The sequence below is a fragment of the Bubalus kerabau genome, chromosome 23, assembly GCF_029407905.1.
Source record: "Bubalus kerabau isolate K-KA32 ecotype Philippines breed swamp buffalo chromosome 23, PCC_UOA_SB_1v2, whole genome shotgun sequence".
NCBI classification, from domain to species: Eukaryota; Metazoa; Chordata; class Mammalia; order Artiodactyla; family Bovidae; genus Bubalus; species Bubalus kerabau.
Window position 1 is genome coordinate 10,645,345 of NC_073646.1, and position 16,334 is coordinate 10,661,678.

At 49.4% G+C, this 16,334-nt stretch overlaps 1 protein-coding gene across 6 annotated transcripts in view; it reads left to right on the forward strand.

The window, feature by feature from the left end:
* The window catches only part of CLEC16A (C-type lectin domain containing 16A), a 231,838-nt gene that overhangs the window by 34,466 nt on the left and 181,038 nt on the right, over nt 1-16,334 (forward strand). For all 6 annotated transcript variants that reach the window (XM_055562157.1, XM_055562154.1, XM_055562155.1 and 3 more), the window contains 5 exons: nt 283-388; nt 2,058-2,181; nt 6,949-7,123; nt 8,756-8,809; nt 12,247-12,360. In XM_055562157.1, coding sequence (XP_055418132.1) covers nt 283-388; nt 2,058-2,181; nt 6,949-7,123; nt 8,756-8,809; nt 12,247-12,360 — 573 coding nt within the window. The remainder of the gene's footprint in view (nt 1-282; nt 389-2,057; nt 2,182-6,948; nt 7,124-8,755; nt 8,810-12,246; nt 12,361-16,334) is intronic.

Sequence of the window (16,334 nt, forward strand, 5' to 3'; positions counted from 1 at the left end):
CAGTATTCTTGGGCTTCCCTGGTGGCTCAGCTGGTAAAGAATCTGCCTGCAATGCGGGAGAACCTGGGTTCGATTCCTGGGTTTTGAAGATCCCCTGGAGACACAAAAGGCTACCCACTCCAGTACTCTGGCCTGGAAAACTCCATGGACTGTATAGTCCATGGGATCACAAAGAGTCGGACACAACTGAGCGACTTTCACTGATAGGGTTCAGAAATCCGGGGCAGGGGCAGGCATGTTTTATGGGTGTGTGACTCATTTTGGGTACTTCTTGTGTTTTAGCACACTAATGACTTCGCCCTGTATACAGAAGCCATCAAATTTTTCAACCACCCTGAAAGCATGGTCAGAATTGCTGTAAGAACCATAACTTTAAACGTCTACAAAGGTAAGCTCCCCTGTGGGCTTGCACCTTGTTGGGTTTCTAACATGACAGCAGGTGCTTGCTCTCATGAGTCTGTACAGACAGTTCTGTGGTGGTAACAGGGACTTCATTTGTTATGGCTGGGGTTACCCGTCTCATGAAAGGCTGTCATCGTGGGCCATTTAGCCACCCCCTTAAATAAATTCCTGTGCCTCTCCACGCACTTAATTCTGCAAGGGGAAGTCTCCCACAGTGCCGACACATGGAAGGCGTGGTGGCCTGAGAGAGGCACGTGTGTTAATTATTTAAGGCATAGCTGTCTTTGAAACTCAAACGAGTCTTTGAATTTGCTCCTTGGCCTGTAAAATACACTTCAGTACAGCCAGGAGGTACGTTATCTGTAATGTACAAGCACATTTCTTGTTGCAAACAGCAGGGGGCAATGTTGTATTCTCAACCTGCTGCAAAACCCAACAACAAATACCTCCTTTCAGAAAGTACTGGACGCCCAAATCACTGCCCCCAGGAGAAAGCCCTTCTGTGGCTTCTTGCCCCCGGGGGCTCAAAGGCTGGCTGGACATGAGTCTCCTGGCCTGGAGTTGTGCTGGCCTCTCTGCCTAACGACGCCTGGGTTACTTCCCGTGTAGTCACCACCCTGGAGCGGGGACCCTGTTTCCTCAGGGACCAGATGCTTTGCCTTCCCAAGTTAAGACATTATTACTGGAGATGACCCCTAATTGGGAGGGGGGTTTAGGCGCTGCTTGGGGACTCGCTCCAGCCTGGTTCTGGGATGGCCTTAGATTGGAGAGGCTTCTAAGAGCTCAGAGCAGGGGCCCATCTGGGGGTCATAACCTGGAGGCCAAATCCAGCTCTCAGACAGGTTTTCCTTGGTTTAGATATTTTTTGAAAAAAATATATGGTCGTCACTATTTAAAACTTGAGAGAGCTGGAGTCACAGCCTGGATTTCTGACTTGAAGATGTGGCTGCTGCGGGCGCGCGGCCCTGCAAGGTGGGAGTGAACCGGCAGCGAGGATTGCTGCTCTGGGGCCACGGCGCCCCCGTTCACCCCTGGGCCTGCTGGCTCCGCTCACCGGTTACGGGCCAGCCCACAGGCCTCTGGACTCTGACCCGTCTGAGCCCCAGCCCTGCCGCCTCCTGCTCTCTGCTCTCTTCTAACCTGTGTCTTTCTGTCTAGATGCCTCCTGCCCTAGCTCTCTGCCCCTCTGAGCAACTGTCTCACCCTCCCAGCTCCTCACCTTGTTAACTCTTGTCTGTTTTTTGCCTTTCCTTCAATGACGATTCCCGTGTTCCTTATTCCAGTGTCATGTAAGTTAATAACTTCTGGTTTTCTGTTTTCTTGACTTACCCTTACATGCAAATATGAGAAACTTGCTTGAGAATGGTGTAGTTTTCATTGTAGTCTAGCTAAATGCACTGCTGATAAGTAGGTTTCCTCATGCACTATCAATGTTTAACCCTGATTCATTGATTTTATTAATTATAAAAATAACATAACTACCTTCATAGTTTTCTGAAAAAGGCAACCATTTTAAAGTATTTCCAGGAAAGACAGAAAAGAGTCAGATTATAGTAGAGGGCTTTTTCATTGCTTTTTTTTTTTTAAATCTCCCCCCAAGTTATTTTTGGTAGCTTGACTTTTTTTTTTTTCTCTTCTTTTGTGAATCTTCTCAGTGGATAACCAGGCAATGCTGCACTATATCAGAGACAAAACCGCCGTCCCTTACTTCTCCAATTTGGTCTGGTTCATTGGGAGCCACGTGATCGAGCTTGATAACTGTGTACAAACAGATGAAGAGTAAGTGACTACCCCAAGGTGCCTGTTAGGTGGACAGAATGCTTTGGGGAGAATTCTGTTCTCATTGAGAAAAAAGCCAAACACTAGAACAAAACTTAACACCACCCCCCACCCCGCCCTGTGCGTAGGCAGAATATGGACTTCCATACTCTGAAAGTTTCCACCCAGCTTTCCACTATTCTTAGCAATAGAAAGTTGGAAACCACTCAGATACCTCCCAGAGAGGAACAGGGTAAATGAATCGAGTGCACCCATAGAGGGGATGCTGGGCAGCTGGTGAAAAGATGAAGGTGACCTTCCACCGGTGATTGGATACCGTGCGGTACCCATCTCAGGGTGGATGAGACACAGCTTGCAGTGGAGTAGTATTCAGCAATAAAGAGGACCGAAGTCCCGACACATACGACACCCTGGGTGAACCTTGAGAGCGTTATGCTCAGTGAAAGGATGCAAGGTGGAGGAGGAAATGGCAACCCACTCCAGTGCCCTTGCCTGGAGAATCCCATGGAGGGAGGAGCCTGGTGGCCTGCAGGCCATGCGGTCGCAAAGATTCGACACGACTGAGCGACTTCACTTTTCACTTTCCTTTATAAAAGAAAACAAAAAAAAAAAAAAAAAGAAAGGATGCAAGGGCCCACACGTTATATGATTCTCCTTATATGAAATGCCCAGAATAGGCAAATCCATAGAAGCAATAGATCAGTGGTTTCCTAGGGTTGGAGGAGGGTATGTGGGGTGAGGTGCGGAAATGGAAAATGACTGCCTGGGCTTTTTTGAGGTGAGGGGATAAAATATCCTAAGGTTGATTGTGATAATGGTTGGAAAACTCTGTGAATATGTGTTAGTCACTCAGTCGTGTGTGATTCTTTGAGACCCTGTGGACTGTAGCTCACCAGGCTCCTCTGTCCATGGAATTCTGCAGGCAAGAATACTGGAGTGGGTTGCCATTTCCTGCTCCAGGGGGTCTTCCCGACCCAGGGATCAAGCCCAGGTCTCCTGCATTGCAGGCAGATTCTTTGCCATCTGAGCCATTAAATTGTATACTTTGGGTAAAGATTTTGGTATGTGAATTCTATATCAGTAAATCTGTTTAAGAAAAAATTAAGATGGTGATAAATAGACGTCTCAGAACAGGGTTTCTCAAACTCTGCACTGCGAATCTCTTGAACTAGGTAATTCTTTGTGGTGGGGCATCCTGTGCTTCATAGGGTGTTTAGCAGCACCCCTGGCCTCCGCCCACTAGACGCCAGTACCGCCCTTTTCCAATTGTGAAGACCAAAACTGTCTTCAGACAGAGGTCTCCTTTAAGGAAAAACTGTATCAGTTGAGAACCACTGCCCCAGAGTGATGGCTTTGCACAGATCTGGTGAGAAGTACACCTTGATGGGGTCAGGACAATAAAGGGACCTTGTCTCTTGGGGCTGCAGGGGGTTAGAGAGAGCGAAAATATTAGCTTCCACATTGGCAAAGAAGTAAGGTTCTGTGGATCACAGATCAGTTGGGAGAATGAGGACCCATATAGAATGGATGGATGAGGATGAGGCTTCACAGGTGGCTCAGTGGTAAATAATTCACCTGCCCATGCAGGAGATGCAAGAGACTCGGGTTCGATCCCTGGGTTGGGAAGATCTCCTGGAGTAGGCAACCCACTGTGGTTTTCTTGCCTGGGAAATCCCATGGACAGAGAAGCGTGGTGGGTTACAGTCCGTGTGAGGTCACAGAGAGTCAGACAGGACTGAGTGATTGAAAAAAAAAAAAAAGGAATATAGATATGAATAGTCATGGATATGAGCCCTGATCAGACACAGCTCCAGAAAGAACCAAAAGTTATTCAAGGAAGAAAGTGAACTCCTGGTCCTCCACTTGACTCTGCAGTGACTGGGTATAATGTCAACACCAGTTGCTGATGACTGCTGGGTGGGGAGGGGCAGAGGGAACACAGAATTCTGTCATCAAGGGAGGTCCTTGTGTACTATCTAAAATGGCTCGATCACAAAATAGAGGTCCTTGCAGATCGCAAAATAGAGGGAGGAACTATCCACAGAAACTCCTAAAAGATTTGAAACTGCTTCCTCTGGAGAGTGGGCAGGGGTGGGGGAGGTGGGGCCAGGAGCTGCTGTGTTTTATTATCTGCTCATTATTTCTATTGGATTTTTAAATCCATGTGTTCAGTCACTCAGTCATGTCTGACTCTTTGTGACCCCATGGATTGCAGCACGCCAGGCTTCCCTGTCCTTCAGTATCTCCCAGAGTCTGTTCAAATTCATGTCCATTGAGTTGGTGATGCCGTCCAACCATTTCATCCTCTGTCGTCCCCTTCTCCTCTTGCCCTGAGTCTTTCCCAGCATCAGGGTCTTTTCCAATAAGTCAGTTCTTCTCATCAGGTGGCCAAAGTATTAGAGTTTCAGCTTCAGCATCAGTGCTTATAATTAATATTCAGGACTGATTTCCTTTAGGATGGACTGATTGGATCTCCTTGCAGTCCAAGGGACTCTCAAGAGTCTTCTCCAACACCACAGTTCAAAAGTACTAATTCTTCAGCACTCAGCTTTCTTTATAGTCCAACTCTCACATCCATACATGACTACTGGAAAAACCATAGCTTTGACTAGATGGACCTTTGTTGGCAAAGTAATGTCTTTGCTTTTTAATATGCTGTCTAGGTTGATCATAGCTTTCTTCCAAGAAGTAAGCATCTTTTGATTTCATGGCTGTAGTCACCATCTGCAGTGATTTTGGAGCCCAAAAAATAAAAATCTGACACTGTTTCTGCTATTTCCCCATCCATTTGCGATGAAGTGATGGGACCAGATGCCATGATCTTAGTTTTCTGAATGTTGAGCTTTAAGCCAACTTTTTCACTCCCCTCTTTCACTTTCATTAAGAGGCTCTTTAGTTCCTCTTCACTTTCTGCCATAAGGGTGGTGTCATCTGCATATCTGAGGTTATTGATATTTCTCCCAGAAATCTTGATTTTAGCTTATGCTTCATCCAGCCCAGCATTTTGCATGATGTACTCCGCATATAAGTTAAATAAGCAGGGTGACACTATACAGCCTTGACGAACTCCTTTTCCTATTTGGAAACAGTCTGTTGTTCCATGTCCAGTTCTAACTATTGCTTCTTGACCTGCATACAGATTTCTTAGGCAGGTCAGGTGGTCTGGTATTCTCATCTCTTTAAGAATTTTCCACAGTTTATTGTGATTGATGCAGTCAAAGGCTTTGGCATAGTCAGTAAAGCAGAAGCAGATGTTTTTCTGGAACTCTCTTGCTTTCTCGATGATCCAGTGGATGTTGGCAATATGATCTCTGGTTCCTCTGCCTTTTCTAAATCCAGCTTGAACATCTGGAAGTTCACAGTTAACATACTCTTGAAGCCTGGCTTGGAGAATTTTGAGCATTACTTTACTAACGTGTGAGATGAGTGCAATTGTGCGGTAGTTTGAGCATTGTTTGGCATTGCCTTTCTTTGGGATTGGAATGAAAACTGACCTTTTCCAGTCCTGTGGCCACTGCTGAGTTTTCCAAATGTGCTGGCATATTGAGTGCAGCACTTTCACAGCATCATCTTTTAGGATTTGAAATAGCTCCACTGGAATTCCATCACTTCCATATGGAAATAACATACTGTTTATCTGTTAGTGGTGGGACTGTAGGAGACTTTGGTTTCTTTTTGCTCTTATTTTCTTCTTTAGTTGTCTGTCCCTTCCAGTGACCGTCTATTACTTGAGTAATAATCATAGTAGAAACAAAAGGTTCTGGATCTAGAGTGCTTTTTGCAGCAGATAACCGCTCGGGGGGAGGGGAACGGGCCCCATTGGCTATTTCAGATCTTTGTCCCTGTTGAGCGTGAGCGTGAGGCCGATCCACTCATAGGGCCTGGACAGCCCCAGCGCCTGTGTCTGCACTGGAAGCAGGCAGGGGCCTCCTGGGACCTGGGGTGTCACGTCCCCCGCGTGGTGCCCTTCATACGATCGGGACTGGGGTTGGCTGAGGCCATTGAGGACTGCCTGTTTCCTCAGAACTCCTCAGGAGCATTTAACTAGTGAGGATTTATTGTTCCATTAATGCTGCTTATCTCAAGAGCCAGGGATCTTGCCACTTGGACTAGTGGCTGCTCATGTTTGAAGGGCCTGGCTAAAAGCTTCCCTGGGTTTTCCTGTGTTTACCCATTTTGTTTGGGACTATGGTGATGATGATGGAGTCCATTGTTCCAAGGCCCCCAGGAAGTGGGAGGGATCCCACTATTGTTGTTGTTGTTTAGTCACTCCGTTGTGTCCGACTCTTTGCAACCCCGTGGACCGAAGCACACCAGGCTCCCCTGTCCTTCACTGTCTCCCAGAGCTTGCTCACACTCATGTCCATGGAGTTGGTGATGCCATCCAACCATCTCATCCCCTATTGTCCCCTTTTCCTTCTGCACTTAATCTTTCCCAGCATCAGAGTCTTTTCTAATGAGTTGGCTCTATGCAAAAGGTGGCCAAAGTATTGGAGCTTAAGCTTTAGCATGGTGATGATGGTGGAGTCCATTGTACTGAGGCCCCCAGAAAGTGGGGGGATCCCTTGAGTCCCCTAAAATCAAATGCAGTGGACCTGTCCATTTTTCCTTCCTGTAATCCACTGGTAGGGCCAGGATAGGTGTCTCTCGAGACTGGCTCAGATATTTGTTTGTGAATGAGGCACCCCCAGCAACCTAAGTCTCAGGCCATCGGTTCTCAGCTCTGAGCCTGGGCGCTGGGGCTGAGATGGGCCTCTCTCCCGGCAGGCACCGGAATCGGGGGAAGCTCAGCGACCTGGTGGCTGAGCACCTGGACCACCTGCACTATCTCAATGACATCCTCATCATCAACTGCGAGTTCCTCAACGACGTGCTCACAGACCACCTGCTCAACAGGCTCTTCCTGCCGCTCTACGTGTACTCACTGGAGAACCAGGACAAGGTAAGCCCGGCCGGGGGCGTCTGCAGGCGGGGGGAGCAGCCACCCCACGGGGACGGGGCTCTGCAGGGACCGCGGCTGGAGCCTGAGGGACAGTCCTTTCCTTCCCTTCTTTCCTGAGAGGGGGGTGAGGGAGAGGGTGGGAGGGAGGGAAGGAGAGAGACAGACGGCCAGAGCGTATGAGTGTGAGTGTGTGTGTGTGGACAGTAAATGAATGAGAAAAGATTACTGACATCCAAAGGAGACAGGAAACCTCTGCAAATTCCGGGTTTTGGTTTCTGTGCGTCCTTCTCCTGAGGTGCTTTCATCCCTGCTCACTTTTTCGGCTAGTTGCCAGAGCTAATTGACTTGGAGAAGATCCAGCCAGCTGCAAAACTTGAATGGCTGGAAGGGGTTGGAGTGCACCCAGGAAAAGATCCCGGGGCAGAGATTGTCCACAGTGACAGGCGGCGGAGCCCTCGAATGGGCCCATGAGCCCGTCTCAGATATGCCTTCTCCCTCCTCTCAGAGTTTCTGGCTCAGGGGTCTGGAGGGCACCGGGACCCTGCCCCCCAAGTGATTCTGAGCTGGTGGTTCTCAGTGCCCGTCCCCAAGAAAAATGCCACTTCAAGGAGAGGGGACCTTTGGCCAGTACCTCCGAGAGTGAAGGGGTGGAGGCTTTGGCAGGAGGTGGGACAGAGCCAGCTGGTTACTCTGCAGGGATTTCAGCCTCTGCGCATGTCCCGGCTAGACGGGGGTGTAGCTTTCTTTTTGGAGACAGAACACGGGGCTTCTTGTTACAAACAGGTGACTCAAAGAAAAAACTGCAGCCCTAACGAGAGCCACCTAATGCCGCTCTGGAGGCGGAGAGAAAGCTGGGGAACTGGTGTTTTCAGGCCTGGTTTCAAATTCTGCCTCTTTCCTCGTGACCTTGGACCAGGCAGTCAACCTCCCTGAGCAAAACAAGGGTCCTGAAGATCCTTACAGGCCTGGTAGGAGATGGAGCTCATTGGAGCCCAGTATAGATGAGGGGCTTCTCTGAGATCAGGGTGCCCCCCCTCTCCCTGCCCCACTTCCTGAGAGCAGGCCTCTGGGGCCTCTCTTGCCAGGTTCTTGGTGCCCCAGCTGGGGGAAATTAACATTCTTGGTAATTTAAGGAGCTGGTTCTTCTCTTGGGTCCAGCATCTAATCCATGACTCATGGTGAAAGGTTTCTCAGGTGGAAGGTTAGCAGCCTTGCAAATAGTATTGGATGGGATTGTTGTTGAGTCGCTCAGTCATGTCCAACTCTTTGGGACCCCATGTACTATAGCCCACGAGGCTTCTCTCTCTGTGGGATTTCCCAGGCAAGAACACTGGAGCGGGTTGCCATTTCCTTCTCCAGGGGATCTTCCAGACTCAGGGATCGATCCCATGTCTCCTGCATTGGCAGGCAGGTTCTTTACCACTGCACCACCTGGGAAGCCCATCAGATGGGATGAGGTGTGAATGTATTTTGCAGGGTCGACTTTGCCACCAGGAAAGAAGAACCTTAGGGTCTTGGAGGAAGTTGGGGTGTTGGGTGCTGCTCATTCAGACAGATGGCCTCCGGCTTTGGGGATTTCGTACCACTCACATGTGTAACCCAGACTTCTCTCATTCCCCCAACCTTCACCAGGGAGGAGAACGACCGAAGATCAGCCTGCCGGTTTCCCTCTACCTTCTCTCCCAGGTATGTCTGACCCTTCACCCATGTCCCCACCACACTGGGGTCCCGGAGCACTGCTGCCTTTCAGAAGTTTCCCAGGCCATCTCAGTCCATCTTCTTTGTGTGCGTCCCCCATCTTGAAATAAAACAACCCTGAGTCAAGGGGCTATGTATCTTCTTCATGGTAGTACTTGGAAATTTAAAAAGAAGTGAGAAATAAGTCAAACCTGGCAGATATGTCGTTGGTTTTTACTGTGGGGCCCGAGCTTTCCAAAACAACCAGGGAGTGTTCTAAATACCCTGAAAACGTGGCCTGTGTGGCCCCTGCTCATGGCCATCTTGAAAGAGGCCCGAAGCTGCAGGACCCAGTGTGTGTTCACAGAGCCGCCGCGATTTAACCAACTCCCACTAATGAGGCCGTTGTCGTGGTCCTGGGGCCCATGTTACCTTCTGGAAGGTATCTTGTAGCAGCCTCAGTACCCAAATTTGTGTCTTGAGCCAACTTGTCTGCATCCCTGTCTTCAACAAGTGTGTCTCCTTCTCATAATTATGTAATATTTACAAGAAGGGAAAAACTCCATGGCGACCCAGTTACATAACTTTAAAAATATTTTCATTACAAGCAGTGTAGACTCTCAGGCCATCTCATTAGACTGTTAAGCAGTTAGACGTTTGACCAGAGCTCTGTTCCCACTTCTGCAGCGGCCTAGGTATTCATTTGCTCTGCCGAGAGAATGTCCTTCTCGCCAGGTCTCAGGCCATTTTGCGTTTGAGGTGGGGCCATCTCCTGTTGGACCGGGAAGAGAAATGCTGACCCGGCCTCTTCCCAGCGGCCGGGCTCCTCACGTGACTGGCTTACGTTACTCTGGGACTCTCGTTCTGGGGGCTCTGTGTGCTGGGAGCCGCATGCTGACGCCTGAATGCCCCTCTGTGTGATGGAGCTCCCTGCAATCCCCTGCCCCTCCCGGCAGCTGTTTCCACCACCTCGTTACCAATCGTCGCTTCCCCTGCTGAGGATGCTGGGAGCCTGGCAGGAGCGAGCCAGCCAGATGCAGAACGGCAGGAATCCCGTGGCAAGCACCCCCAGCACCCTTCAGCTGCTGGCACACCCCGAGGATCACCGGGGTCAGGCCACGCTTTATCTCTGAGAACCCCCTTTCTCTCGCTTTCCTAGGAAAGGCCCAGCCACCTAGACAGCTCATTACGTGTTTCAGTGTCTCATAAAAAGTGTTGTCACTGGCGTTTCTCAGCCTGAGTAAAGGGCTCTCGCACCCCTGCATTTCAATGGAACTTGATCATCACGTGGCCCGAATGTGTGAAAACCTCAAATCGGGCATGAATTCTGGTCCTTAAACTCTGCATCAGAGCATCCTTCCGAATTATTTTTCAAGCATTTCTGCTAACCCAAGAAAATTTGTGTTGATGACATTAATTTGGTGTGATGGAGATGTTGTGCAGCTGAAACTAAACCACCGCTGGGGACAAGGGCATGACTGGGACAGGCCAGCCCAGCCTTTGCCTCCGGCAGGCACACACTTCCACCCACCTCCCAGTTACTCGTTGCCCCTCTCCCCGCTTTCCTCTGTCCAAGGCATAGCCGAGAAGAGCACCACGCGTGTCCACACTGGCCGTCACCAGATGGGCCCCAGTAGGTGCTCACTGGATGTTTGTGGACTGAATTCCTTCCTCGTCATCATGGTCACTCACATCTGAATGCCCGCCACAGCCCCTGATGTGGGCTAACCTGCTTTGTCATGCTGTATAGTCTGTGGTAGTTGGTATCTCCTCAGTGTTTTAAAAACAGACGTGCTTTTTTTTTTCCCCTAGGTGGGTACAACATTTGTTTATTCTACCGTGCCTTTTATCTGAATTGTATTTAATTCTTTGAACAATATAGTCACCCTCCTCAAATAGTACAAAATGACATGTAGGGAAAAGTTCCCTCTTACCGCTGCCCGCCACGTACCCAGTCCCACTCCCCAGTGGCGGCTAGTATTTTAGTCTCTGCCTCTCCTTTTTTTTTTTTTTTTTTTACAATACTTTAAAATAATTTTTTTAAGTGATAAAGTTCAAACAAGTGAAAACCAAGTTGTCTTTCTACTTTTTTTTTTGTTCAGTCTCCTGATTTCTGTCTCCAGAGACAACTATAGTTACAGGGTTTCCCCAGCTCCTTCCGGAGATGTTCTCAACTGGCAGTGATTTTACCCCCAGCCTGGGGACAGCTGGCAGTGTCTGAAGACATTGCTGGTTGTCATGCCTGGGGGAGGGGGTGCGGCTAGCATCTAGTGGTTCGAGGCCAGAGATGCTGCCAAATATCCTATGATGCCCAGGGCTGCCCCCTTACAGCAAGGATTTATCACCGGACAAGGGTGCCAAGGAGCGACTTCCCTGGTGGTCCAGCGGTTAAAACTTCGCCTTCCAATGCAGGCGGTGCGGGTTCAGTCCGTGGTCGTGGAACTAAGATCCCAGATGCCTTGAGGCCAAACAGCCAAAACATAAAACCGAAACCATTATTGTAACAAATTCAGTTAAGACTTTTAAAGTGGTTCACATCAAAAAAAAATCGTAAAACAGTGCCAAGATTTGGAACCCCTGTTGCATGTATATATGAACAAATACAGACGTGCACACACACCTTCTGATGTGCAGATAGTGGGTCCATCCCACGCTGCCCTGCGGAGCCGGTGTTACCACTGCGTCTTGAAACACACCGGTAGGTGTGTCTGAGCCGGTTCTCCAAGGCGGTGTGGGTACCCTGACTCCTCAGGCCGTTCCTTTGGACGCCAGGCAACAGGGTGGGGTGGCCAGGCCACCCCCCGACAGTCCAGTGCCTTCTGATGTTGGCCGCCTGGCACGACTCCATCGGTCTGTGGCCCGAGCAGCTTTTCCTCCCCAGTTTCCACACCTCCCAGCGCTGCCCTGGAATTCTTGAGCGCTCAAATGTACCGCAAGGGGAAGAGCTCATTCCATGGGTGGGATCTCTGCGTGGCCGACCCTCTGCCAAGTCCCGGACTGGAACAAGGCCTGCTGGCCCCTTTCTCTGCGTAACTGAAGGGCCGGGCCAAGGCGTCCTAGTCTTATCCTAATCAGATTTGACACCGAAACGCCTGCAGAGAGAAAAGAGGGTGCGGGTTTGGCATTCCGTTCCCACATTGCTTCACTTCACCCTGATTTGGCTTCAGGCGGCCAGGAGGGACAGTTGCGCTTTAACGCACTTCTTTCCGCCAGCGAGCAGCCAGCCAAATAGGCAACAGTCTGAAAGGAGGGCCCGCCCCTAGGGGGAGAAAAGTTCAACTTGTTTCTCCCAGATGTGACCCATTCTCTGGATTTCGAGTCCCTGGGATTGCCACTAAGACGAGGCGTGCAGTAGCCCAGCCTCGTCACTTCAGGTGAGGGAAGGATGAGGTTGAAAGTCTACATGCTTTAATGCAAATCCTTTTTTTTTTTCCCTCCTTCACCAGGTCTTCCTAATTATACACCATGCACCCCTGGTGAACTCGTTAGCTGAAGTCATTCTGAACGGCGATCTGTCTGAGACATACGCTAAGCCCGAACAGGATGTTCAGAGAAGCTGTGTAAGTCATTAGCGGGGGGACTGTCTTAAGACCCTGATAAGACACCGTGGTTCATTTTGTTCACGTGTGTTTCTCTCAAACCAGAGACCAACATCCTGCTTGTTACAGCACCGATGTGTAAGCTGGTCTGGGATTCAGGGGACCTCATTGGTCTTGACATACCCAGAAGAATCTGGGGTTGGGTACCGAGAGTGGATTTGACTGTGCGTGTGTTATTGAACTTGGAATTGTCCCATTCTGGGCTTCAGGCTGTGTATCTGTGGGGCACGGTTATTGGGGCAGAATGAGAGAATACTTTGTCTGAGGCCCTGCTGTCTACGGAAGCTGGGCAAGGAATATCTGAATGACACAGACTCCGTGAGAGCCCAGTAGGGAGCGGTGGGGACTGTGACAAATTGGAGAATGTATGTGTCCTTCATGAGCAGTTACAGCTCACCCCAGCCTGAAGTCCTTCTGCAGTTAGGTGGATAAAATACACTGTGGACAGGTCCTCTCATGTCTCTGGAGATGCTAGAAAGCTGCATTTTGGAACCAATACTCCCATCACCAACATGGCTTGAACAGCATGTTTATGGTTTGTCACGTTGTACATTTGATGCTCTGCTGAAGGGAAACCCCCGAGGCTTTCCCTGCTTGGCCCTGTGTCTGGCCTGCCTTCCCCTCTCCCATCCTGCTCACTCTGACTTGGCACCTCTTGCTTGGTCGCCAGAGTGCCCTGTGCTTTCCCTGCACGTTTGTGCTGGAAGACCCTTGCTCCCGGTTCTCTCTCGTCCAAGGTCTTAACCTGTTCGGAGCAGGCATCTTATCTGCTATTGAGTCTTGTGAGTGTCTGAGATGAGCGGTGCTCACACAAAGGCCCTGTCTCTGCAGCCCTGTTCTCAGGCAGTCGGCGCACAGGTGATGGGGCCGGGCTTACCCTTGGGCAGTCAACTCTGTTGTCATATCTGAGCGAGTGGGCGGAGTGTGGTCCTGGAGCGTGAAGGGTCAGAACTCCGTGGAGTGCAGTTACTCGAGGCCCCTGCCCTTCTGGTTTTCCTGGTTTGCTGTATCTTGGCTGGGCCACTGTGCTCTTTAAGGGAAATCAGAACCTCTGAAAAGGTTTCCAGAAACCTCTGTCCTCATTGGTGGTGGCGTTAGTTCAGCTGAATTGAATGAGGTCTTTTCATGGCCCCTGTCTGGCCTGTCCTTCTTCAATTCGTTCAAGAAGTATTTATTGCACCCTTTCTTTAGATCAGGAGTTGTGCTAGTTCTGGTAATATACAAAACCTAAATAGCCCCTGCCATGCCGGGGCTTTATGATTCCGCAGGAGGGGCAGAACGTTGATAAAACTTACAAACAAGGCTACTATTTCAGGTCTTAGAAATGCTCCAAAGGGCAGGAGTAGTGTTTGATGAGAGGATTTAACTTGGAAGTGATGAGGGTGAAGAGTGTTGAACAGAAAGGACTCCCCTCGTGGTCCATGATGTGACAACACATGGGCTGGAGAACGTGGAGCTGACAGTGTTAATACTGTTGATACCACTGGAGAGATTTCTTTGCAGCTTTCTTAAACTCTCTTGTGCTGAGTGAATGCAAGTTACAGAACAGCGAGTGAAGAGTCAGCAGGGTCTCCAGGTGGGGCTGTTGAGGACCCCTCCAGCCTTGGGGTTGCCCTGGGAAAGTCATTTTACCCCATTTAGAGAACAGCGAATGTCAGTCCCACTCCGGAAAGCTGTGGTGAGAATGGGGAGAAGATAGACGTAAAGTGTCTACAGGTTGCAGGCTGGCCCTCAGAACTCTTTGGTTTGGTCTTCACAGTGCTAGAAAAATGTATGAATCGCCTGCCAACTCTAAAATTTGGGAGGTTTCACATAAAAATCCAGATTTCAGGATGGTCTTAACAGTCTGAAGATCTGGTCCCAGTTGTGCCTGTGTTCCTGTAAGAAGCTCCTCAGAGGCCACCCCCAGCCCCCATCAGACGAGTCCTGTGTTGGCCATCAGATTTGTCCAGTCCCCACGCAGCCAGCTGGTAACTCACACTACAGTTATGTTAATAACAGATGAGAATGTAGTGGGTTCCTTCAGACTTCCTTCTGTCACATGATTTCCAGACCCCAAGATCACTGCTAACTGCAGTTAGACTTAGCATTCCAAGACGTGAACCCAGAGACTGTTGGGGTGCTTGGGTTTGCAGGGCTTTTCATTTAAATTGATTGACATGCAGTTGCAGGAAATAAACTATAGCGATCTGTTACCCTTTCCCTAGTTTCCCCAGGGGTGATGTCTTGCAAAACACTAGGACAGTGTCACAAAGCAGGATATTCACATCGGTATGTGGCATTTGCAATTAAAGCAAAAGCAAATGGCATGGAAGTTGCTGACAACCTCTCAGCTTCGGATTCCCAATTTAGTTGAACCTCCGATCAGCAGGATTATCTCCGAGATTCGTTCATTTTCCCAACAGCCTTCTCTTCTCCGGCTTCCATTGTGATAGACACACAGTGCTCCTGGCAGAAACACCTGAACTAAAAATGAAACGCTTTTGCGCATGTGAAGACTCACCAGCCCAAGTGAAAGTGTCAGCCTTCTGCTTCCGGTTATTACCTTTCCCTGAGTGTGAAATCGAAGTCTGTTGTGTTTTGACGACTGCTGTTGAAAATCGGGAAGGGCTTCTCTCATCAACTTGTTTGACAATAGTCCTGGTGAGATTTACCTCTCTTCCCTCCAAGCAAGAACAGACTCCTATTGTTTCCTGCCTGACTCAGATGTGGTTTGATCATACTTGTTTTAAGTTTCTTGGTCTTTTTTAACCTACTTTCTCCTTCCCGTAATTTGTTAGATAAGTTACTGGTATTGCTTCATTTTACCAGCAGACCTTTCACAAAACCAAACCAAAATTGAAGAGAGAGAAGCAGAGGGGAGAGCAGAGTTACTTGAAAAGTCTGTAATTTAGGGTTAAATTGAAAACACATCAGCATGCTTAGATAGACGTCTAATTGGAATTCATCTGTGCATTAAAACCATATGGTCCCTGCGAAGGGATAACTCTGGCTGTAACTCTAACGCAGAGCAGATAGTTTTCTTGTCGGGGGAAACAAGAGTAAGAGAACACTCATTCTGAAACCGCCAGCATCTCATTACTTTTGCAAAATGAACATACAGATTAGAGTATGGGATGTGCATCATTACCTGTAGGTACTTTTTTGTTTTTGAAGGGACTTTTTTCATCCTGGGTTTCTGTGGAATTGCTTCCTTGGTTTTTGCATTCATTCATCCATTCCCTGAGAGAGATGCGCTGGTGCCCAGGAAAGACACGCCCCGCCCTCCTCACTGGGCTCCCCAGCCCCGCGAGGACAGGGTATCCTGTCTTGGAGACACCTGTGTCGCCTGTGCTGTCCTGGGACTGGCCGGAGATGCCTGGGGTCCGCCGCAGCCCTGAGTGGCTCAGTGGGTGACCTGGTGGCAGGGTCACAGGGGCTCCTGTGATGTTCTTCCTGACTCTCAGAACCTGACCCTCACAGGCGCCTTCTCTCTGCTCGGGGAGGTTCCCCGTTCTGTCTGGTGCAGTGGACTCTGAGCTGGGCTGCCTGGGCCCCTCAATCCTGGCTCCTCGCCTTACTAGGTGTGTCTGGGGTAAGTTCGTCCACCTCTCTGGGTTTCCATGTCCTCACCTCTCCAATCAGAATAACAACCATGCCTTTGCAGAGAGGATTAAATGCAGCACATGCTCAGTCGCTTAGTCATGTCCGACTCTTTGCGACCCCACGGACTGGAACCTGCTAGGCTCTGTAGAGTGCTCATTGGAAGGACCGATGCTAAAGCTGAAGCTCCAGTCCTTTGGCCACCTGATGCGAAGAGCCGACTCATTGGAAAAGACCCTGATGCTGGGAAAGAGCGAAGACAGGAGGAGAAGGGGACAACAGAGGATGAGATGGTTGAATGGCATCATTGACTTAATGGACAACAGTTTGAGCAAACTCCGGGAAATAGTGAA